This window comes from Mauremys mutica, chromosome 22, assembly GCF_020497125.1.
Source record: "Mauremys mutica isolate MM-2020 ecotype Southern chromosome 22, ASM2049712v1, whole genome shotgun sequence".
NCBI classification, from domain to species: Eukaryota; Metazoa; Chordata; order Testudines; family Geoemydidae; genus Mauremys; species Mauremys mutica.
The window spans coordinates 19145117-19168179 of NC_059093.1; the positions used below are offsets into that span (position 1 = coordinate 19145117).

The 23063-nt window shown below is 46.2% G+C and overlaps 1 protein-coding gene across 8 annotated transcripts in view; it reads right to left on the reverse strand.

The window, feature by feature from the left end:
• Positions 1 to 23063, reverse strand: part of FEZ1 (fasciculation and elongation protein zeta 1) — a 162836-nt gene that overhangs the window by 109012 nt on the left and 30761 nt on the right. For all 8 annotated transcript variants that reach the window (XM_044996817.1, XM_044996818.1, XM_044996816.1 and 5 more), the window contains one exon: positions 14251 to 14350. In XM_044996817.1, coding sequence (XP_044852752.1) covers positions 14251 to 14350 — 100 coding nt within the window. The remainder of the gene's footprint in view (positions 1 to 14250; positions 14351 to 23063) is intronic.

A 23063-nucleotide genomic window follows, 5' to 3' on the forward strand; every position in this document is an offset into this window, starting at 1 on the left:
TAAAATGATTGGTTAAGGTACAGCTAAGCAGAATTCAAGTTTTACTATATAGGCTGCAGTCAATCAGGAAGGGAGTGGGGAAATGGGAACAGGGACTGGGGATGGGGGAATTAAAATCATGTCTTGCTAAAGGGGAAAATGGGAACAGGGGATGGGAACAGGGACACAGGCAAGGCTCTGTGGTGTCAGAGCTGGGAAGGACGACACTAAGGAAGGAAACTGGAATCATGCTTGCTGGAAGTTCACCCCAATAAACATTGAATTGTTTGCACCTTCGAACTTCGGGTATTGTTGCTCTCTATTCATGCGAGAAGGACCAGGGAAGGGTAAAAGTGAAGGAATAAGCTCTCTAACACTGTGTCCCAGGGCTGGGGGGAGGCCTGAAGGGTGATCTCCCACCTCCATGCAGCCAGTGGCCTGTGCTCCTCACTGCCATGCTGGAGCCTCTGTATTTATTTATTGACAAATAACATTTGCAGAATTTTAAAATATTGTGCACAGAATTTTTAATTTTTTGGTGCAGAATTCCCTCAGTAGTAGCAGATGAAGCAACTCCCCAGGATTAGCAGCCCCGCACCAGACACATCAGGTGTGGGCAGGCAGACTCATCCTGGCAGGGTCCAAGTGTGGAGGAGCTTAATGTGGGAGGATCCAGGTGTGAGGTTCTGTGTAGGGCAATCTGGGTGTGGGTGGCTCTGTGGGGGGTCTGGGTGTGTGTAGGGGAATCTGGGTCAATGGGGGCTCATTGGGGGGGTTCCGGGTGCATGGGCAATGGGACTCTGCAGGGGGGTCCAGGGAGGGGGCGGTTAGGGGGCAAGGAGCAGGGGTATTGGATGGGTCGGAGATTCTGAGGGGGGCAGTCAGGAGGTGCGAAAGTGGGAGGGGGCAGATACGGGGCGGGGGCCAGGCTGTTTGGGGAGGCACAACCTTCACTAACTGGCCCTCCATACAGTTTTGCAACCCCAATGTGGCCCTCAAGCCAAAAAGTTTGCCCACCCCAATCTAGTCTGACCTCCTGCACATTGCAGGCCACAGAACTTCACCCATCGACTCCTGTAATAGACTCATAACCTCTGGCTGAGTTACTGAAGTCCTCAAGTCATGGTTTAAACACTTTAAGTTACAGAGAATCCACCATTTACTCTAGTTTAAATCTCCAAATGACCTGTGCCCCAAGCTGCAGAAAGCAAAAAAACCCCAGGGTCTCTGCCAATCTGACCATGGGAAAATTCCTTCCTGACTCCAGAGCTGGACTCTGAAGGCAGCACCCTTCCAGCTTCCTGCAGTGAGAGGAGGTTCCCAGAGGTGGAGGTAGGTAGGATCTCCCCCATGCTTCTGGCTCCTAGCTGCTAATCCGCTCCAGGAACAGATAAAGACAGGGGCCCCCAGGAAAAATTGGTGCCCCAGTCCCGGAAGAAGCCCCAGGGCAGAAGCCCCTACCAGGTCACCCAAGTCCCAGCAGCAGCTGCAGGGGAAGAAGCCTCAAGCCTGGGCAGCCTCAAGCCCTGGCTGCAGCCGCAGAGCAGAATCCCCCAGCCCGGGCTGCCCCGAGCCCCAGCTGGAGCAGCAAGAGGCAGAAGAACAGAACCCAGGCTGCCTCAGCTGCAGTCTATGGGAGTGAAAGCCTCCAGCCTGGCAGGAGCCGCTGTGGGAGGAAGCCCCGATCTTGGCGCCTGGAGCTGCAGCAGGAGCTGCGGGCAGGGGGGAAGGGAAGCCCAGAGCCCATCTCCTGGGCTGCTGCAGCACAGAAGTGAGCAGGGCCAGCTTTAGGAAGTGCAGGGCCCTATTCGAATAGTTTCGACAGGGTCCTGGCAGGGTTGACTCACCTGACGGCGCTCCAGGTCTTCACTCCAGGTCTTCTGCGGCACTGAAGGACCCACCACCGAAGTGCCGCCGAATTCCCGGAGCACCGCCGGGTGAGTAAAAATTAAAAACGTGCCTAAGTTAGGCACTCTTCTTTAGGGTGCGGGGCCCTTTCAGGTGCGGGCGCAGGGCCCTCCTAGGCACAGGGCCCAATTTGGGGGAATTGGGGGAATCGGCCTAAAGCTGGCCCTGGAAGTGAGAGTGTACCACCCTCATTTCTGCATTGCCTCTGGAGAGTGTGGGTGTGATCTCCCCACCAAGAACAGCTGTGCAAAGGAAGGACAATTCCTGTCCCTCCCCAGCACAGCCGGACTAGCAGCAGCAGAGGAAATCAGACTTCATGGGGGAGGGCTGATTTCATAGTCCATGACACATTTTTCATGGTTATGAAATTGGTAGGGCCCTACTCATAATTCTCCTGTAATCGACCAATATAACCAGGTCTTTCTCCTCATCTGTCACTTCCAACTGATAAATTGCCAGCTTATAGCAAAAATTCTTGTTAGTCTCTCAGTGCAGGACCTTGCACTTTTACCTATTAAATTTCATCCCATTTCTATTATTCCACTTTTCAAAGTCACCCAGATCTTCTATGATATTCTGATCCTCCTCCATATTGCCAATGTCTCCCAACTTTGTGTCATCCGCAAATTTTATTAGCACACTCCCACTTTTTAGTTGGGAATTGGTCCTGCTTTGAGCAGGGGGTTGGACTAGATGACCTTCTGAGGTCCCTTCCAACCCTGATATTCTATGATTCTATGATTTTTGTGCCAAGGTCATTAATTAAAAAAAAAAAAAAAAAAAAGATTGGTCCCAAAATTGATCCCTTAAGAACTCTACTAGTCAGATCACCTTTCTGTATGACCTGTTGTAGTCGCCTTTAACCAGTTCCTTAGCCACCTTTCAATTCTCATATTAATCCTCATCTTCTCCAATTTAACTAATAATTTCCCATGTGGAATTGAATCAAACGCCCTACTGAAAATCAAGATAGATTAGATCTACTGAATTTCCTTTGTCTAAAAAATCAGTTAGCTTCTCATAGAAGGAGATCAGATTGGTCTGTCATGATCTACCTTTGTTAAACCATGTTGTATTTTATCCCAATTACCGTTCACTTCTATGTCCTTAACTACTTTCTCTTTCAAAATTTGATCTAATACCTTGCATACAACTGAGGTCAAATTAATAGACCTGTAGTTTCCAGAATCACTTTTTTCCCCTTTCTTAAAAATCCTTGCTTTTGGGCTAGAAATTGCATGTGCCAGTTCCTTTAATATTCTGGGATCAAGATTATCTGGGACCCCCAATTTAATCCCATTAAATTGTTTGAGTGCGACTTCCACCTCGTATGTGGTAATTTTTACTTCCATATCCTCATTCTCATTAGCCACCCTGTAGTCTCCCCTCAGAGTTTGTATCTGTGAGTCTTGAGTTCTCCCTTCAGCCTCCTCTCGCCTTCCCTGCATCATTTGCTCAAATCCTCTTCGAAACTCAGCCATAGTTTCCACCTGCATCTCCAAACCTCAGATCTCGTCTTCCATCAGCTCTATCAGGCAGCACTCATACAAACAAAGCTGTTTTCAGGTATCTGCTCTAGGATCATGTACTTCCAGGGGTGAGCTGCAGACGGTTCGCAACGGTTCACGCGAACCGTTTGCTAAAATTAGACGCTGGACAGAGAACCCGATGCTAAAGTTCTCTGTCCGGTGTCTAATTTTAGCAAACGGTTGGCGCGAACCGTTGCGAATTCTACCTCCACCTCCTGCCATTAAGCTCCTCCTTGCTTCTCCTCCCCGACGGCTTCCCGCGAATCAGCTGTTCTTCCCCGGCCCAGGAAGACAACGCTGAGGTAGGAAACTGGGGGCGGGGGGGCGTGTGCCCCGGCCGGTCCCTGGCTGCGGCCCATCCCCGCCTCCCCGGTCGCGACCCTGCCCAGCCCTGCGTCCCCGACTCCCCCCGAACCCCTCCCCGGCCGCCCGGCTCTGGCCGCACCCCCCCCCGGCCCTGCCGAGCCCCCACCTACCGTCCCCGGGCCCCCCCCCCGCGTTCCCGGCCGCGACCCTGCCCGCCCCCCCCGCCCCGGGTCCCCGCACGACCCTCACCGGCCTCCCTGGCCGCGTCCCCCCCCGCGTTCCCGGCCGCGACCCTGCCCGGCCACCCGCCCCCGCCCCCGTCCCCAGGTCCTCGCCAGAACCTCCCTGGCCGCATCCCCCCCCCCGGGTCCCCGCCCGACCCTCTCTGGCCGCATCCCCCCCCGCGTTCCCGGCCGGGACCCTGCCCGGCCACCCGTCCCCCCCCATCCCCGGGTCCCCGCCCGCCCCTCCCTGGCCGTGTCCCCCCCCGCGTTCCCGGCCCCGCGTTCCCGGCCCTGTCCGGCCCCCCCCGGCCCCGGGTCCCCGCCCGACCCTCACCGGCTGTGGCACGGCCCCGCGTCCCCGACCCCCCCCCGAACCCCTCCCCGGCCGCCCGGCTCCGGCCGCACCCCCCCCGGCCCTGCCGTGCCCCCACCTACTGGGATGCTCGGCTCTGGACACGGCCCCCCACCTCCAGCCCGGCCTGGCCCCCTGGCTCCAGCCGCCCCTGCTGTTTTGCCAGGGGGCCGGGCTCCGGCAGCGCAGGTCTGGGCGTGGCAGCGGCCCCGGCTGCCCGGCTCCAGCTCTGGCCGCAGCCCTCCCTGGCTCCACCCGGCCAGCCACCTGGCTCCGGCCGCTGGGCTCCCGCCGCATCCTCCGGCCGCGCGACTCCTGTCCCAGCCCAGCCACGTCCAGGCAGCGCGGTAAGGGGGCAGGGAGGGGGTGTTGGAGAGAGGGTAGGGGAGTTTGGGGGTGGGGGGGTCAGAGGGCAGGGAACAGGGGGATTGAATGGGGGCAAAGGTCCGGGGGAGCAGCCAGGAAAGAGCAGGGTTGGATGAGGTGGTGGGGGCACTCAGGGACAGAGAGAAGGGGTAGTTGTATGGGGTAGGGGTTCTGGGGGGCCATTGAGAATGAGAGGAGGGGTTGGGTGGGGCGGCAAGGGGCAGTCAGGGGACAGGGAAGGGGGGGATGGGTCAGGGGTCTTGGAGTGTGTGTGTTAAGGAACATGAGGGGTTGGATGGGGCACGACCCCCCCCCCCGGAGGGGGGGGAAGGAGGGAACCCGTTGTTAAAATTTTGGAGGGAGGAGGGAACCCGTTGTTAAAAATTTGGCAGCTCATCACTGTGTACTTCCCACAGCTTCCACATCTGGTCATCTTCGTTGACTCTTCCATTGCTTGGGTCACTACCACTGCTACCTCTGTATCTGTCACTGCCCTCTCACCTAAGCTCCTGTCACAGAAAACAAAAACCAAAGCAAAACCAAACAAACAAATGAAAAACAGAACACATCACAATCCCTCTCCCAAACTCCCTTTGCAGACTGCCACTTAAACTCCCCTGTTTTCAGCACTGTTTGCTGGCTCCTGTGCCACTGGCTGACTGCTTGGCTGCCTTTATAGGCCTCCTAATCAGGGAAGCCTAATCCCCAAATGAGGGCTCTGCCTCTGTCACAGCACACTGTCCCCTACCAGCCTCTGCGAAATGGAGGTGGGAAACACAAAACACACAAAAACTCACTCACTGACCCTGCTTGCCTCCTCCTTTTTTCAACAGAACTCCCACTCATACTCCCCTGTTTTTTGCTCTATTTGCTGGCTTGTGTTCCACTGGCTGGCTGCTTGGCTTCTGTATAGTCTCTGTGCCTAGTCTCACATTGTTAATCTTTATTTAAATAATTCCACTTGAGCCTGTTATTTGACAGTCTCATGCAACAACCTAATCAATATGTGTTTATGGAAAATAGATCTTCTCAAATTAACTCAATATAATTCTTTGATGAGAACATAAATTTAATTGATAAAGATAATTGTGTTGATGTTATATACTTTGACTTCTGTAAGGCATTTGATTTAGGACTGTTCAATACTTTCATTAAGAACACAGAGTGGTACAAAATCAACATGGCACACATTAAATAGGTTAAACACTGATTAATTGAAAGGTCTCAAATATACTTGTAAAAAAGTAATCATCATCAGGTGCAGTGGTTTTTGAACTGCGGGTCGTGACCCAGTACTGGGTCGCAGAATATATGACACTGGGTCGCGGCAGCTCTGGTTAGCACTGCCAACCAGGCCATTAAAAGTCCCATCAGCAGTGTTGCCCGGCTAAGACAGGCTAGTTCCTATCTGTTCTGGCACCGTGCTGCGCCCTGGAAGCAGCCAGAAACAGGTCCGACTCCTATGCGGGGGTGGGGTGGGGGGCAAAAGGGCTCCATGCTCTGCCTCTGCCCCGAGCACCAGCTCTGCACTCCCATTGGATGGTTCCCAGCCTATGGGAGCTGGGGGGTGTGGTCCCTGCAGGTGAGAGCCATGCAGAGTCGCTTGTATGCCTCCACCTAGGAGCGGGACTGGCTGCTGGCTACAGCCAGGGCGCAACATGGTCTGCAGTGCCAGGACAGGCAGGAAGCCTGCCTTAGCACCCCTGCTGCGCTGCTGACCGGGAACCACCCAAGGTAAGCCCACGCCCCAATCCCACACTCCAATCCCCTGCCCCAGCCCAGTGCCCCTCCCACACCCTGAATCTCTCATTCCCGCCTCCCCTGCAGCCCTCACCCCTGCACCCCAACCCTCTGCCTAGCCCTGATCTCCTCCCACACCCCAAGCCCCTCATCCCCATCTCCGTTGGGTCATGGGTATCAACAATTTTCTTCAACTGGGTTGCCAGAAAAAAAGTTTGAAAACCACTGGTCATGTGGGTATGTTTCTAGTGGAGTCCCACAGGGATCAGTTCTTGGCCCTATACTATTTAGTATTTTTATCAATGACCTGGAAAAAAACATAAAATCATCATTAATAAAGTTTGCAGGTGATAGAAAGGTTGGGGATAAATAATCAAGAGGACAAATCACTGTTATGTAGCCATTGTAGCTGGGAGCAGTCAAACAATATGTATTTCAATATGGCCAAATGAAAGATCATACCTCTAGGAACAAAAAATACAGGACATAGTTACAGGATGGGGGACCCAATCCTGGGAAACAGTGGGAGTCATGATGGACAGTCAGATGAACATGAACTCCCAGTGCAATACTGTGAGTAAAAGGGCTAAGGCTGTCCATGGATTTATAAATGGGAGAATCGAGGAGGAGTAACAGGGTAATATTTGGCACTGGTACAACTGCTCTGGAAATACTATGTACAGTTCTGGTGTCCACACTTCAAAACGGATGTTGAAACATTGGAGAGGGTTCAGACAAGAGCCACAAGTATGATTAAAGGATTGGAAAACATGTTTTACAGTGAGAGACTCAATGAGCTCAATCTATTTAGCTTATCAAAGGGAAGGTTAAGAGATGACATGATCATATAAGCATGATGCTGTAACCCCAATATTCACCATTTATACTTACTATTGATCAGTGTTTATTGGCTGAAGTTTTTGGGGAATCTACTCATCACAAAGGCTGGTGCATATTCATTTCTCTTTGATGGAGTGGTGAACTAATTTATGAGCTTGCAATGTCGAGTGACTGGAGAATGCAAGATGGCACATTTCTGGGGTGCAAAACTGGGACTAGGGATATGTGGGTGTTGCCCTATCTGTAATTCAAGCGTGGCTGGGAATAGCACTCTGATATATGTTTGGGAGTGACTTGCATGCTGGAGGCTGGGGTGGGTGGCAGTGTCACCTCCCACAGCACTGCAGGGCATAGTTCCAGATTGGAGAATTAAGGGGGCATAGATGTCCTACAGCCTGGATTGCACCCTGGGAGATGTCACGATACGTATCTACATGGGGAACAGAAACTTTATAATGGAGGGCTCTTTAGTCTAGCTGGAATTTTAGAAATTCAGACTGGAAATAAGGTGTCATTTTTTAACATTGAGCATAATTACTCCCTGGGGGGGAAAACGTACAGAAGGTTTTGTGAATTCTCCATCACCGGCAATTTTTAAGTCAAGATTGGATGTTTTTCTAAAAGATCTGCAGCTAGTTCAACCACAGCTATTGGTCTTGAAGCAAGAATTAATTCAGGGAAGTACTGAGGCCTGTGTTATGCAAGAGATCAGACTAGATTATCACAATGGTGTTGTCAGTTGTTGGCTTGCGCGTGTGTGTTCTTTCAGTGTGCTGTCCAGCTCTGCGCAAATGGCTGGTTTAGCAAATCTCAGTAGTACTACCCAGTGCTGTTGAATGTTGAAGACTGGAATTCTGTTGCCTTGGTAACACTGTTTAGGCTGCTCATTGCTTCTGTCCTTGAAGATAATGCAGTGTGTTAGTTCAGCAGACCTCGGTGTTACTCATAAAGGAGGACCACAGGCGCTGTTCGGTGGCAAAGACGCTCGGCCAGGTTTATTGTCAATGAAGAACGGTACTAGCTCCCTGGATCAGTGTCTACAGTGACACTAACACATGTATGCTCATTACAATAGACTCATCTTAGTGAATGGAGAGACTCTCCGCTGCCCCCTAGGCTGGACAAAGGGTTAAGGCACAGTACCCTGACATTTAGAGGCTGAGGCAAACAACTGTAATACACAATTTATGCACCAATTTATATTTTATGACATCTATTTGCTACCTCCTCTTGTTCCTGATATCTTGAATAAAACATCCCTATTCATTGTACTAGATTGGGATGTATCTGTACTAGCTGGAATAAAGTTATGTAAATATCTAGTGCCTAATACACTAGCCACAACTTTTGTCAGAAGTCTGACAAAAAAATTCAGCTGCCAATAAAGACCTTAATTAAAACATAAGTATTTGTGTTTCTATCTTTTAACAAAGTTTATAAATCAACATTATTACCTATGTTTGTGGCAATCTTTAATGGGAGAGGTGATAGCGACAATCTCTGGCAAACTTTGTGAAGAGTGGTTTGTAGGAGGTCAGGGCAACGTGCATGCACTGGTGAAGATGCTCGTCCATCAGGTGATTGTGGTGTTGGTTTTTTATACTGTTCATGGTAGAAAATCCAGATTTGCAGAGTTATGTTGATCTGAACATTGTTAAAAGATAGTTGGCTAGATTCTGGCTATTCTGAAACTGGTCAGCATATTGAGTTGAGAAATCCCGAAGTCCCACTTCTCTGAATTTGCTTTCAAGACATCTGAGCCCTGGAGCTTTACAATTTCTAATTGAAAGGAACCTTCATCAGTTGAATCAAGACTGTTCTTTGCTTCAGAAGGGCAAGGTCCATCGGCGGAGACAACAAATGGATCACAAACAAATAAAAGCAAATCCTTTGGAATTTTAAAATTCTTAAATCACATTTTAAAAATTTTCATCAGAATGTTTAGGAATTCTTGCATTGTTTTCATCAAAGTTTCATTTGTAGCAACAACATGCAATGTGGGAAAACACATGTTAAGTGTGTCTGAAAGATTTCAAGATTCCTCTAAAAGGCACATACTTTTTCAAACAGATCCCCCACTCTGCTTGAACAGCCATGGAGCTGCAAGTTGAGGGAATTCAAGTGACCAGTAATATCACACAGAAAAGCTACGTGTGACATAGAAGGGATATTATTCATAATTTCTAGAAACTTGAAAGCTTTGTTGGTCTTGTGATTTAAAAGAAATTCAATTATTTCTTTTTGAAGCACACCAGTGCTTCACCACCCTCCTAATGAAATAGTTTTTCCTAATATCCAACCTAGATATTGGATATTTTGGCTGATGTTGGCTCCCCAGTCTCCTTGTTATTGGGACAGTGTTATAAAGGGTTGTTATCCTTGTTGTGTGAATCAATGGTAGCAGAACTGTGCTTGGCGTACCCTGATTGAGGGACTCACCCTCAACTAAACAGCACTCACTAGGCAGGGGACATGGGTTCCAAAGCCCAGTGAGTTCAGAGAGGGTGGGGGACTGCTATTTGTGCTTGGTGGTGTGGGCACTGCCTAAGGGCCCCAGACATGATTTGATTCTTCCTCTCATGACTGTGTAATAACAAAACTGATTAACATTCAATGGAGAGTCTTGCTACACCCTGCAGAGCTGAAATCACTGATACCTAGGTCTAAGCATTAGACCTGCTTTGACACAGTGTCTCTGATGCAAGAGACTACCCAGTGTTAACCAGCAGTGAGGCTCCCCCACTAACAGCTAAAATCACTGAGAGTGGTATTAAGTGATGGGACCTGAAGACATCTGGCCGATGGGCTGGCAGAGAAGCACGGAGCACTGATCAGCGTGCAGGGTGGCGGGCAAAGAGGAGCAGCGAGTGAATGCCCAGGTAGCTGAGCGAGTAAGGTGCCTTCTTACCCCCCTTCACCCAGGATGGGAGGTGAACTCTTCAGATGCACCTCTGAACTCTAGGTCTGCACTGACCAAGGACAACAACTGTGAGTGAGGTGCAGAGAAGGGGTGGGCACGTTAAAGGGAGTTTTGGTTGCTGGATTTAAGAAACTAAGGGAAAAGGACATTGTCCAGCTTACTTGGGGGGTAAGTCTTTTGCTCATAGTTAATGTTTATGAACCTTGTTTGTGGTGTTTTCTCAATTTAATGCCAGGTTACTTCCCTTCTTTCATTAAAAGTTTATTTGCTATACTCAGACTCTGGGCTTACGAGAGGGGAAGTATTGCCTATTAGAGGTGCCCAGGGGGTGGTGTGTAATTGTCCCAGGTCACTGGGTGGGGGCTCAAGCCAGTTTTGTGTTCTACTGTTGTGAAGGAACCCCTAGATACTGAACCTGTCCCTTGTTGCTGCTGACTCTGACTGGCAGAAGGGTTAGAGTATTACGCACAAAATTTCTTCCTTGAAAATTTCACCATAATAAAATCTAACAAACCGCAATAACTGGGCAGTGTCATGTAAATCGCTTGAATTGTCCACTGCAAGGGTATTTTTTACATCAGAAAGCAGTACTGACAAACAATCCTTGTAAACTACCTCCATTCTTTACACTCCCAAGGAATCAGACAGGGAAACTTGCTTCACACGGTTCACAATGACATCTTTGTTTTTATCTTCAGCAAAAAGCTCCTCCAGCATTTCCAATGTTCATAAGCTCAGCATCCAGGAGAAGGTTTTTCTTTTTAGCTAGTACCCACATTAAAAGAGAAGCAGCTGCTGCTTTTCCCTGTGCAGTAAGTGATATTGTGAGAATGACATTTGAAGTGTGATACGAAGACTTGCAGTTTTGTCACGTCTTGCAACACTGCCGGGAGGATAGGCCATGTTCAAATTACAGTGCTTTGATTCAAAGTGGTGCCTCACCTTGATGACCTTACAGATGAATACCATGGTTTGGCATATTAAACACAAAGGTTTTGCATTTAAATGGCGCGGCATAACAAAAAGAAAACTCTCTGTCCAGTTTGGGTTAAAAACTCAGTTTTTGTTGAGTTTGCGACATTTACTCCCACTTGCATTCATTTTTTGCTCCATTTCTATCACTAATGGAAAAAATGGGTAGTGGCCAGAGCCAACCTTAGTGAAAATGGTGTCCTGGGTGTATTTGTATTTTGGCGCCCTTTGTCATAAATCTAAAGGGAAGGGTAACAATCTTTATGTATGCAGTAACATAAAATCCCTCCTGGCCAGGGGTACAGAATCCCTTTACCTGTAAGGGGTTAAGAAGCTCAAATAACCTGGTACCTGGTTGACACCTGACTAAAAGGAGCAATAAGGAAAGAAGATACTTTTAAATCTGGGTGGAGGGGTATGACGCAGTAGGGAGTGACCTGAGAATGTCGTCTAGTTTTACTGGGACTGTCTGCATGGGGGAGGAGGAGTGAGATGGCTGCAGTAGAGTTTTCAGTTTTGGGCTGGCTGGGGAATTGGAGGGAACTCCAAGGCTGGGGTCTAAGATCCCTCCCCTCCAGAAGGACCTGACTAAGGGGTCCTGTTTATGCCTACAAGCTCTGGTTTGGACTGTGTTCCTGTCGTCTAATAAACTTTCTGTTCTACTGTCTTGCTGAGAGTCATGGTGAATTGCAGGAAGGCTGGAGTGCAGGGCCTTGTCTCCCCCAAACTCCGTGATGGGGCGGGAGAAGTTTTGTTTGCGCTCTCTTTGTTTATTCCCTCGCTGGACGGAGAGAGGGACCAGACAGGAAAAAAACATCTCCTAAAAACATACCTGAAATGAGCATCTAAAATTACAGAAATTGTAAGGTAAGGCAAGAAAATGCATTATCTTTTGTTTTATCTCTTGAATTTTCCCTATGCTAAGAGTGAGTTTTATTCCTGTTTTTTGTAACTTTGAAGCTAAGCCTAGAGGGGAATCCTCTGTGTTTTAAATCTTTTGATTTACCCTGTAAAGTTACCTTCCATCCTAATGTTGCAGGTGTGATTCTTTTACTTTTTTTAAAATAAAATTCTTCTTTTAAGAACCTCATTGATTTTCAGTGTCCTAAAAACCCAGGGGTTTGGTCTGTGCTCATTTTGTAACCAATTGGTTAGTATATTATTCTCAAGCCTCCCCAGGAAAGGGGGTGAAGGGGCTTAGGGGAATATTTTTGGGAAACAGGGACTCCAAGTGGCCCTTTTTCCTGGATTTTTGTCAAAATCACTTGGTGGTGGCAGCTATACCATCCAAGGACAAGGAAAGGATTTGTGACTTGGGGAAGTTTTAACCTAAGCTGGTAGAAATAAGCTTAGGGGGTCTTTCATGCAGGTCCTCACATCTGTATCCCAGAGTTCAGAGTGGGGAGGGAACCCTGACACCCTTTCTTTGAGTTCAGCCCCAAGCGGTGGGGCTTGGGCCGGCAGCACCAAGCAGCAGGCATAGGTGTAGTTTGACTTCTATATTTGGAAGTACAGCTCCAGTGGGGCTCAGGCCAGCCCAGCATGGCAGGGCCCAGGGATGGAGCACCACCTTCACCCCCAACTCACCACAGCAGGCCACCCAGCCTATTTGGTTTGGGAGGGCGCAACCAAAAATTGTAACTCAAAAAGTCTGAAAATCACTCAGTGTGCAGGGAGCGGTTATCTAGGGACTGTGTGCAGGCAAGGGTGTAGCTCAGGATGCCAGCAGGGGGTAGTTAGGGGCTGTTTGCCAGGAGGGGTGTAGCTAAGGGTGCAGGCAGCGGGTAGCTAGGGGCTGTGTGCTAGGAGGGGTGTAGCTCAGGGTGCAGGGAGGGGCATAGTTCAGGGTTCAGGGAGGGGCTGTGTTTGAGGGGGTGCTGCTGCTGCGGGGTCCAGCTGTGCCCTTGGTCCTTAGTTGGCACAGTGCGGGCAGCTCTGCTCCTTGTGGCCGTGTGCATGCTGGCCAGGCTGGCCATTACCCAGCTCACATGGGGAAAGTGACCTGGTTGCACAGAGCGCTTGGCGTCACTGTTTGTGCCCCCCCCCCCGGATATTCCTCAGTGTCCCCCTAGGGTCGCGGGCCAGCCCCACGTCCCACTAGGGGGCACAGAAGAACATTTGTAGGGGGGCAAGTGGTGATGCAAGGTGCTCTGTGCATCTAGGTCAGTTTCCCCATGTGTGCTGTGCTGTGAGCCATCTCAAGCTGCCTTATTTTTTAAAGATGAGCTGGAGGGCCACACAGGAAGTCTTGGAGGGCCACATTTGGCCTGTGAGGCGCCTACTGAGTATCACTGCAATAGAAGGCTTGATGTAGCCAGGAAAAATTTTTGACTCTGGAACTCCCTGAACCCAAGAGTGATGCAGTCTGAACAGATATTTGGAAGATCATTAAGATTATTAAATAGCAAAGGAAAAAACACCCCTTCTGCTGAAAATATAGAAAACCATAATTAACACCAGTCTCAAACAAATATGTCCTGTCAACAGAGAACATCCACACCTCAGTGTGCAGATTTCTGTTCTGCCCATTCTTGTGAATCTAAACTCTGGAATTTTTCTTTCTGTGAACATTTTTTATATTTTAGCTTTTTGTTCTAATTCCGAACAGAAACAAATTCACCATGGAATAAAAATTGCATTTTTGACCTGCTCTAGAAACAAGAGCACTACTGTGATGTGCTGTATACATTAGCAATCACTAGCTGCATTGTTCAGTAGGCTAGCAAGTCCGTGCTCTACATTGTTCTAACTGTGTCATGGTGGAAGGTGGTACAAACATCCTCAATGTCACTCTCAAGCAAACAACAGCGTAGCTGACAAAACCCCCATTACATACATATGAGGCTGTTACATTTATAGTTCCACATTATACATGCTTTTCAATGATCAAGGGATGGTGACCTAAATTCATGCAGTTTGTGAGAGATCTGTTCCAATCTCTGACAGGCACTCCATTCTCACATTCTATTATTCCTATTTCTCAGAATGGCTACTGAACATCATATCACTTTATGCATTTACATTCTTCCTTTATCAAACTGAAAATGGTGTCCCAGAACCTGTTAGGGTTATTTTTTTTTACAAGTAATGCAAAAAATAGAGTCTGGGAAGTACCTCTGAGTCAGAAATATTGCCATTCAACACCTCGATATCAGGGTCCCTCCAATCCTCAGTGATTGATGAGATGTAATTGTCCGTTAAAGCATCCCAAACCCTGAAAGTAGAAAAACATGTTAATAGCTGCCAGGTGGGGCCAACCCTGCCTAAAGGAAAGAAGGGCTCACCTCAAGAAATAATTGTCTCAGCATGCTCTTTTCAAAACAGCCCTGAAACAACATTCATAGATTCATAGATTTTAAAGCCAGAAAGGACAATTATGATCATTTAGTCTGACCGCCTGCATAACACAGGCCAGAGAACCTCAGCCAATAAATTCTGCATCAAACCCATAACTTCTGTTTGAGCTATAGCATATTTTTAGAAAGATATCCATTCTTGATTTGAAAACTTCACAGATTGAGAAACCAATTGTTGATTATCTTCGCTGTTAAAAAAAAGTGTCTTATTTCTAGTCTAAATTTGTCTAGCTTCCACTTCCAGCCATTGGACTTTTGTCTGCTAGTTTAAGGAGCCCTCTGCTCTCAGAAATCTCTTTCTCCTGTAGGTACTTGTAGACTGTGATCAAGTTACCTCTTAACCTTCTCTTGTATAGACTAAATAGATTAATGTTCTTTAGTCTCCTATTACAACACAGGGATTCCAGACCTCAGATTATTCTTATAGCTCTTTTCTGAACCCTTTCCAATTTTTCAACATTAAAGAGACAAGATCACGAAGGAAATGGAAATACCAGTGCACCATCTACTACATTCTGTGTGGCTGAATGACCAAAGCAGCAGCAAAATCAGCTCCTTCAGAACAAGGATTTAACAGCCAGCTCAACATGATAAGTTGCAGCAATTAATGCAGTCTCTGACACCACTCCCTCTAGATCCAGCCAAAAATCAGCTATTAACAAGAGGATTTTTAAGTATTAAGAGTTTTGCAGCACAGGTGAAACTATTATAGAGAGCTCTTTTTAGTCAAACGGACCGGTAGTTACAGTCTGCTCAAAAAGGAATGAGGGGAAAAAATAGCACTTTAGCCCAAACAAAATGGTTGCATCCAGATACCACGTCCAAGGCACTGAAGCAACAGAATCTACAACTATCACTACCACCATGATGGCCATAGGGATAGTAGAAGTAATTGATGAAAATATGATGATTGTGATAGGGAAAAAATGGGAAACAGGCAGTCTGTTTCTCACTGCAAGGTATTCTGGATAGCCGGCAACAATGACACATGGACTGAACTTCAAGGGGAGCTGAGATAGGGAATGACTGTGGCTCACCCCAACCCCCAGACAGTTCTTTGAATTCTGGCTTTCCTCCTTGCTGTCTACTTTTGCAAACAAATGTAAATTGAAAACACAGTAGGCCACCCCTCTCCAGCAGATAATGATTGACCATGCTCTATTGTAATTAGACTGCATAACTATAAGAATAGACAAGCAATTTCAACAGGTAATTTACGAAGAAAGAGGACGGTCTCTTTTGCCTGTGTCTTGTCCGGAGATCTAGCTATATATGTGCTGTATGCATAAAACACAGGAGGCTCACTGAAACATGAGAACATGCACAGCATAGTTAGAACATTCAGAAAATTAATGGGGAAGTGTTTAACAAGCACTACTGGGCATATATAAATGGTGATTTTCTGAGATTTATAACTCAGACAAATCTGGACAGATTTCAAGAGTGCAACACCTTTGACCTATGAACTGACCCTTGCCAAATTTCAAACATATGTTAAAAACAATGGAGACAAGAGAGCTGTTCACAGAAATGGTTGGGAAAATATTTAACATTGCCAAATCAACTTATTCTTCTATAATCTTGTTTTCAGAAACAACTGAATCATTTTTTGTTGAAACTTTTAAAAAAAATCAATCTTGGCACAGATCCAGAGTAGAAATTTTCAGCCTGAATCATTAAAGTTTGGCAAAGTTATAAGTAAATGAAAACAGAGGTTTCAACAAAAAGTGCTAAACAACTTTATCTACTGCTATTGCTACTGTTCTACCAATAATAATACCAAGAGGTAAATAGTGGTGTGCTGTGACCAGTGTTCAATATATTTATAAATGATCTGGAAAAGGGGGTAAACAGTGAGGTGGCAAAGTTTGCAGACAATACAAAATTACTCAAGATAGTTAAATCCAAAACAGACCGTGAAGAGTTACAAAGGGATCTCACAAAACTGAATGATTGGGCAACAAAATGGCAGATGAAATTCAATGTTGATAAATGCAGAGTAATCCACATTGGAAAACATAATCCCAACTATATATACAAAATTAACGGATCTAAATTAGCTATTACCACTCCAGAAAAGATCTTGGAATCATTGTGGATAGTTTTTTGAAAACATCTGCTCACTGTGCAGCGGCAGTCAAAAAAGCTAACAGAATGTTATGACCTGTTAGGAAATGGATAGATAAGTCAGAAAATATCATAATGTCACTATATATGTTCATGGTACATCCACACCTTGAATACTGTAGGCAGTTCCGGTTGCCCCATCTCAAAAAAGATATATTAGAATTGGAAAAGGTACAGAGAAGGACAACAAAAATGATTAAGGACATGGAACAACTTCCATATGAAGAAAGATTAAAAAGACCAGGACTTTTCATCTTGAAAAAGAGATGACTAAGGAGGTATATGATAGAGGTCTATAAAATCATGAATGGTATGGAGAAAGTGAATAAGGAAGTGGTATTTACTCCTTCACATAACACAAGAATGATGGGTCACCCAATGAAATTAACAGGTAGAGATTTAAAAGAAGCAAAAGGAAGTACTTCTTCACAAAATACACAGTCAACCTGTGGAACTCATTGCCAGGAGATGTTGTGAAGATCAAAATTATAATAGAGTAAAAAAAAGAATTACAGAAGTTCATTGAGGACAGGTCCATCAATGGCTATTAGCCAAGATGGTCAGGAACACAACCCCATGCTCTGGGTGTCCCTAGCCAGGGCCGCCCAGAGGATTCAGGGAGCCTGGGGAAAAGCAATTTCGGGGGCCCCTTCCATTAAAAAAAGTTGCAATACCATAGAATACTATATTCTTGTGGGAGCCCCTCCGGGGCCCGGGGCCAGGGGCAAATTGCCCCACTTGCCTTCCCCCCTCTGGGCAGCCCTGTCCCTAGCCTCTGACTGCCAGAAACAGGAGTGGACGACAGGGTATGGATCACTTGATGATCTGGAGGATGGCGTGGATTGCACCCTCAGCAAGTTTGCAGATGATACTAAACTGGGAGGAGTGGTAGATACACTGGAGGGTAGGGATAGGATACAGAGGGACCTAGAGGAATTAGAGGATTGGGTCAAAAGAAATCTGATGAGGTTCAACAAGGACAAGTGCAGAGTCCTGCACTTAGGACGGAAGAATCCCATGCACTGCTACAGACTAGGGACCGAGTGGCTAGGCAGCAGTTCTGCAGAGAAGGACCTAGGGGTTACAGTGGACGGGAAGCTGGATATGAGTCAAGAGTATGCCCTTGTTGTCAAGAAGGCTAACAGCATTTTGGCCTTTATAAGTAGGAGCATTGCCAGCAGATTGAGGGACGTGATCATTCCCCTGTATTCGGCATTGGTGAGGCCTCATCTGGAGTACTGTGTCCAGTTTTGGGCCCCACACTATAAGAAGGTTGTGGAAAAATTGGAAAGAGTCCAGTGGATGGCAACAAAAATGATTAGGGGGCTGGAGCACATGACTTATGAGGAGAGGCTGAAGGAACTGGGATTATTTAGTCTGCAGAAGAGATGAATGAGGGGGGATTTGATAGCTGCTTTTGACTACCTGAAAGGGGGCTCCAAAGAGGATGGATCTAGGCTGTTCTCAGTGGTAGCAGATGACAGAACAAGGAGTAATGGTCTCAAGTTGCTTTGGGGGAGGTATTGGTTCGATATTAGGAAAACTTTTTTACTAGGGTGGTAAAGCACTGGACTAGGTTACCTAGGGAGGTTGTGGAATCTCCTTCCTTAGAGGTTATTAAGGTCAGGCTTGACAAAGCCCTAGCTGGGATGATTTAGTTGGGGTTGGTCCTGCTTTGAGCAGGGGGTTGGACTAGATGACCTCCTGAGGTCCCTTCCAACCCTGATACTCTATGATTCTATGATGACTGCCTGTTCTGTTCATTCCCTTGAAGCACCTGGCATTGGCCACTGTCAGAATACAGGATAATAGGCTAGATGGACCACTGGTCTGATGTTCCTATATAAGAGAACTGAAACAAATAAGAAGGGAATATGTCTCTTAATTTCTAGCCAGTCTAAACCCTCTTCCTGTATTCTCTGTTATCATGTTCAAAGAGCACTTAGAAATCATTTTGGTTAAGCTGCCCTACATGGAGAGGCTACTGAGCACTGTTCAGGTGAAGGACGTGAACCTGGGAAGAGCCCTGGACCCAGCATTAGACTTGGATAGGGAGTTAGGCTCTCAATGTCAGAGCACTGATCTTCCTTGAGTGCTGGCCACCCAGCTGCTCAGGACACTCCCACTGAATTGCAGCCTTAGGGCTGCTCAACATTAGAAGTTCGGTTGATCCAGCTACGTCATTCAGGTTTATGAAAAATTCACACCCGTGAGTGATGTAGTGAAGCTAACATAAGCCCCAGTGTAGACAGCACTAGGCTGATGGAAGCATTCTTCTGTCGACCTAGCTTCTGCCTCTCAGGGAGGTGTAATGGAAGAACCCTTTCTGTCACTGTGGTAAGTGTCTACACTGAAGCACAATAGCTGTACAATGGCAATGTTGCAGCTGTGCAGTGGAAGCATTTCTAGTGGAGACAAGTGCTGAGTCAGTCGAAGAATTCGCCACAATCTGACAGAGCAGTTTGCTAATTTGCAACATGTGAGCAGAAGGACTCAGTCCATGATACAGATGACAGCAGGGTTCACTAAAACCCAGAGAACATCAGCAAAACAGAGGGGGTCATATTTCTCTTGTTTGGGGATGTTGCATTGATTGAAACCATGTTTCTTCAATAAGCTGCACTGTAGTACCTATGGTAAGTGGAACCATGACACCTTGGCTGATCATTCTCCACAGCCATGTAGAGGAGGAAACCACAAAGGGATGTCACTAAGTCCTACTAATACAAGTATGAGCCACAGGACTAGTTATTCAACTATGCAAGAACTAGGGCTGCAGCCAGGCTTTACAGAGCCCTTTAGTGACGTTTCCTCTTACCCCAAGGCTTCCTCTGACAGACCCACACTCCAGTGGTGACATCAGCACTGCATTTTCACTCTTCTACCGGTTTTCTTCTTATCCCCATGGCCTCAGGATGGCTTCCCCTCATCTAGTCACATTTTCCTTCCATCTCCTTTGTGTCACTCATTTTTGCCCCTTCTGTTTTTACCATAGCACCCCACCCCATGCCCCCCAAGAGGAAGCTGCAGTCTAAGGTCCTCTCATGCAGTTCAAGAAGTTCCAATGGAGTTGTCACAGTCTATGCACATTATTGGATCCCATCACACCTGCCCTTTTAGGGAGGAAGTCCACAGAACCAGTGTCAGAACGGCAACTGAATTTTTTTTAAAATAGGAGCCTATGGTCAGGTGCCTGAATCTGCTTTTTAAGGTATTGCCTCTCACACAGACTTAAGGTCAGAAAGAAGTTGCCTCCTTTCATAGATCTATATGGAGTGGGAATAAACAGGACACAAATGCTCCAGTAATAATACTACTAACTCTTATATAGCACTTTTCATCAGTAAATCTCAAATTGCTTTACAAGGAGGTCAGTGTTATTATCACTCTGTTACAAATAGGGAAACTGAGGCACGGTGAAGTGACTTGCCCAAAGTCACCCAACAGTACAGTCAAGAATTTAACTTAGGATTCCTGAGTCCCAGTCCAGTGCCCTATCCACTAGGCAACACTGTCTCTCCCAGTACCGCTGCTCAACATTTTTTTTTTGCTAAAATATGGAACTTTAAGAATTTTGGGGACCCATAAAGCCAGCACGAACCCATGTATCTGGTCACCATGCCACCAGGTATATTTCCTAAATGGGAAGATATGATGAAGTTTCTAAAATTTGAGAGCTGGGTGAAATGTTTTCAGCAAGTACTTTATTCACTGAAAAATACAGTTTTGGATGTCCCAAAACTGTTCACAAATTTGTGTCGAGTTCATAGAATAGTTTTAACTGAACCAAAAAAATTCTATTGTTTTGGTAATGTCAAAACAACATGTTCTGGTTTGATCTGACTTGAACATTTTATTTCCAATTTCAGGTATTTTGAGAAAAGCAAGGAGGACTACGTTTGCAAAAAGCCACAGGTGAGGACCTCCTTTATACTAGTGCTCTGTTATTCTGCTGAGGTGTGAAAGACAAAGGTTCAATGCCTGATGGGAAAACCAGAATTTACCATAGTATAGGATTGCCCTAGCCACTGGGGTATTCTCATACCTGGTTTTCTCAGTCTTTCCAGCTGAAACTCTTCCACTGTATGTAAAATAATTAAAAATTCAACAGAGCAGTGACTTGATCTTGGGGCTCCCCCCTCTCCGGTGGGCACCCTAACTAGTAGGGCATGGTGGAGTCATTCTTGGGCTGTGGTTGTGGCCCAATGACTAGTCAGTGTAATTTATACTAGCTATTAACTGTCATTCTTCATGACAGTGAAAAGTATTTGGGCAAGGAACTAAAAGCAAAAATAACTCTATGGCCTGATGGTTTGGACACTAGGCTGTAGTGGGCAAACTTAAAAGCTGTTTCTGTAAGAAAGGTTAATGGTGCATAGGTAGTGCACCTACAATGATCAGGTGCTTCTGGAGGCTTTCAGGTCTACTTATTGCTATTAAATATTTATAGCACAGTAGATACCAAGAGGCACCAATCAGAGTCAGGCTGCCCTGTGCTAAGAGATGTAAAGACAGTTACTGTTCTGTGGTTCGCTGTGGAAGTGCTATCTTAACTTTGAACTACTGGGTTTCTAACATGTTTTTAACTCTAATACTCTTGAAAGGCAACACAGACTAAAACACTGATGTGTGTGATGGACCCACAGGGTACAACGTGACCTGTGGGAAAACTGTGCCCCCTTATCTCTCCAGCCTGGGCTTTCTCTCCCAATGTTATGCTGGTGACAAGCCACAAATCCCTCCAGGTGCTTGCTCTCACACAGCCTCTACCATATAGAAACAAACCCAGTGAAGTTGCATGAATGCTCTCCAAGCCACTCATGAACTGTACACAGGGAGATGTCAGCATATTTCCCCCAGACTCAGTCTTGTACCACAGAAATGTCCTATCTTATACTGCTCAAGACCTCATGAACAGTACAAGCTCACTAATTAGTTTGCCACTTCGCCAAAAGATAGTGGACATGTACCAGCTTTTGTAATCTGACCAGATTCCCCAAGCACTTTAGACAAAACTCACTGGTTAAAATAAAACATTAAAATAAGATTATTAACAAAAGAAAAATAGATTTTAAATGATTATAAGTGTTAGTCATAGAGGTCAGAGATCAATATGTAAGAAATAATAAATAAAATTGCAGTCTAAATCCTGAACTTTATCAGTCTAAGCAAGATTTGCATCAAACAGTTTTTCTCACCCTACGGATGCTACAAGCATCTCACAGTTCTTAATATATAGGCTGAATTTCCCTCTCAGCCTGGGACCAGTCTCCTCAGTCCAAAGTCTTTGTCTTCCCAGTGTTCTTGTTGCCTTCAGAGTAGGTGGGGGAGGAGAGATGTGATCTCATGATGCCACTGTCCCTTATTTTATATTCTCAATTCATGTCCTAGGAAAGATACTGACCCAGACATGTCCTGGTGGAACTTGCTGAGTCACAGAGTTGAGCAATCCCCAGGGTGTGGTGTTTGCATAGCTGTCTCCTACTGAATTATAAATCTCTTATTTACAATTCCCCAGCTGGCCAGTGGTCCTTTATCACCTGCCTGGGTGTGGGTCACAATCTTTGTTGCCACGGGAGAGCCAGCAGTGGGCATCTCCCAGACTCATAACATATTTCAATAACAACCATACAGCAAAATCTCATAACTTCATGCACAATAATGATATACATATTTTGACAGAATAATGAATTTCAGCAGGTCATGATCATTCATATAATACCTTACATGGCATACTTTGTATGACATATCACAACTATATACAAATGATGATTATGGGGGTTACAAGGTGCTATTTTGAGGTACAGTGCATCACAGTGTGCATGTACCTTTGCATCGTCTTAACAACATTTTCAGTATGGAAAATTCCTTAATTTTTTAAAGATCCTAATATACAACTGGGCAGTGCAAGGGGTTTGTGGAGCATTCTTCAGTGCATTTCAGTGCATAAGAGTCACAGGAGGAGAGCCTCTTGCACTTCCACCACATCCATCAAGATCTATTCAGGTCTTGGAGACTGACCCACTGACCAAACTGGGGATGAGGGACAATAAAATGATCCCAGGAATACTCTGCACAAGAACCTCACATTTTCCTCTCTCCTCTTCTGTGGATTTTAACATGGGAGGGCAAGATCTGCACATTAACTTTTTCTTTAACTGGAGCTCATTTCTGAAGCTTTTTGCCACATTAGTGGGGTTTTGTTTGTTTTTATATATTGTTTGTAATTGTTTTGATAACACACAGAAATTGTGAGCTGTTTTTCCTGTTGAACCCAGATGGAGCAAATAATAGATGTGCTTGCAGAAATCAAAGCTGCCCAAGAAGCACTGAAAGCTGCCAAAAGTAATTAAAACAAGACCTAAAACAAGAGCTAGAGACTTTGAAACATCTAGAGGTTGCCCAGAAAGGACTGAGGAGATGACCTGTGATCAGAAATAAAAA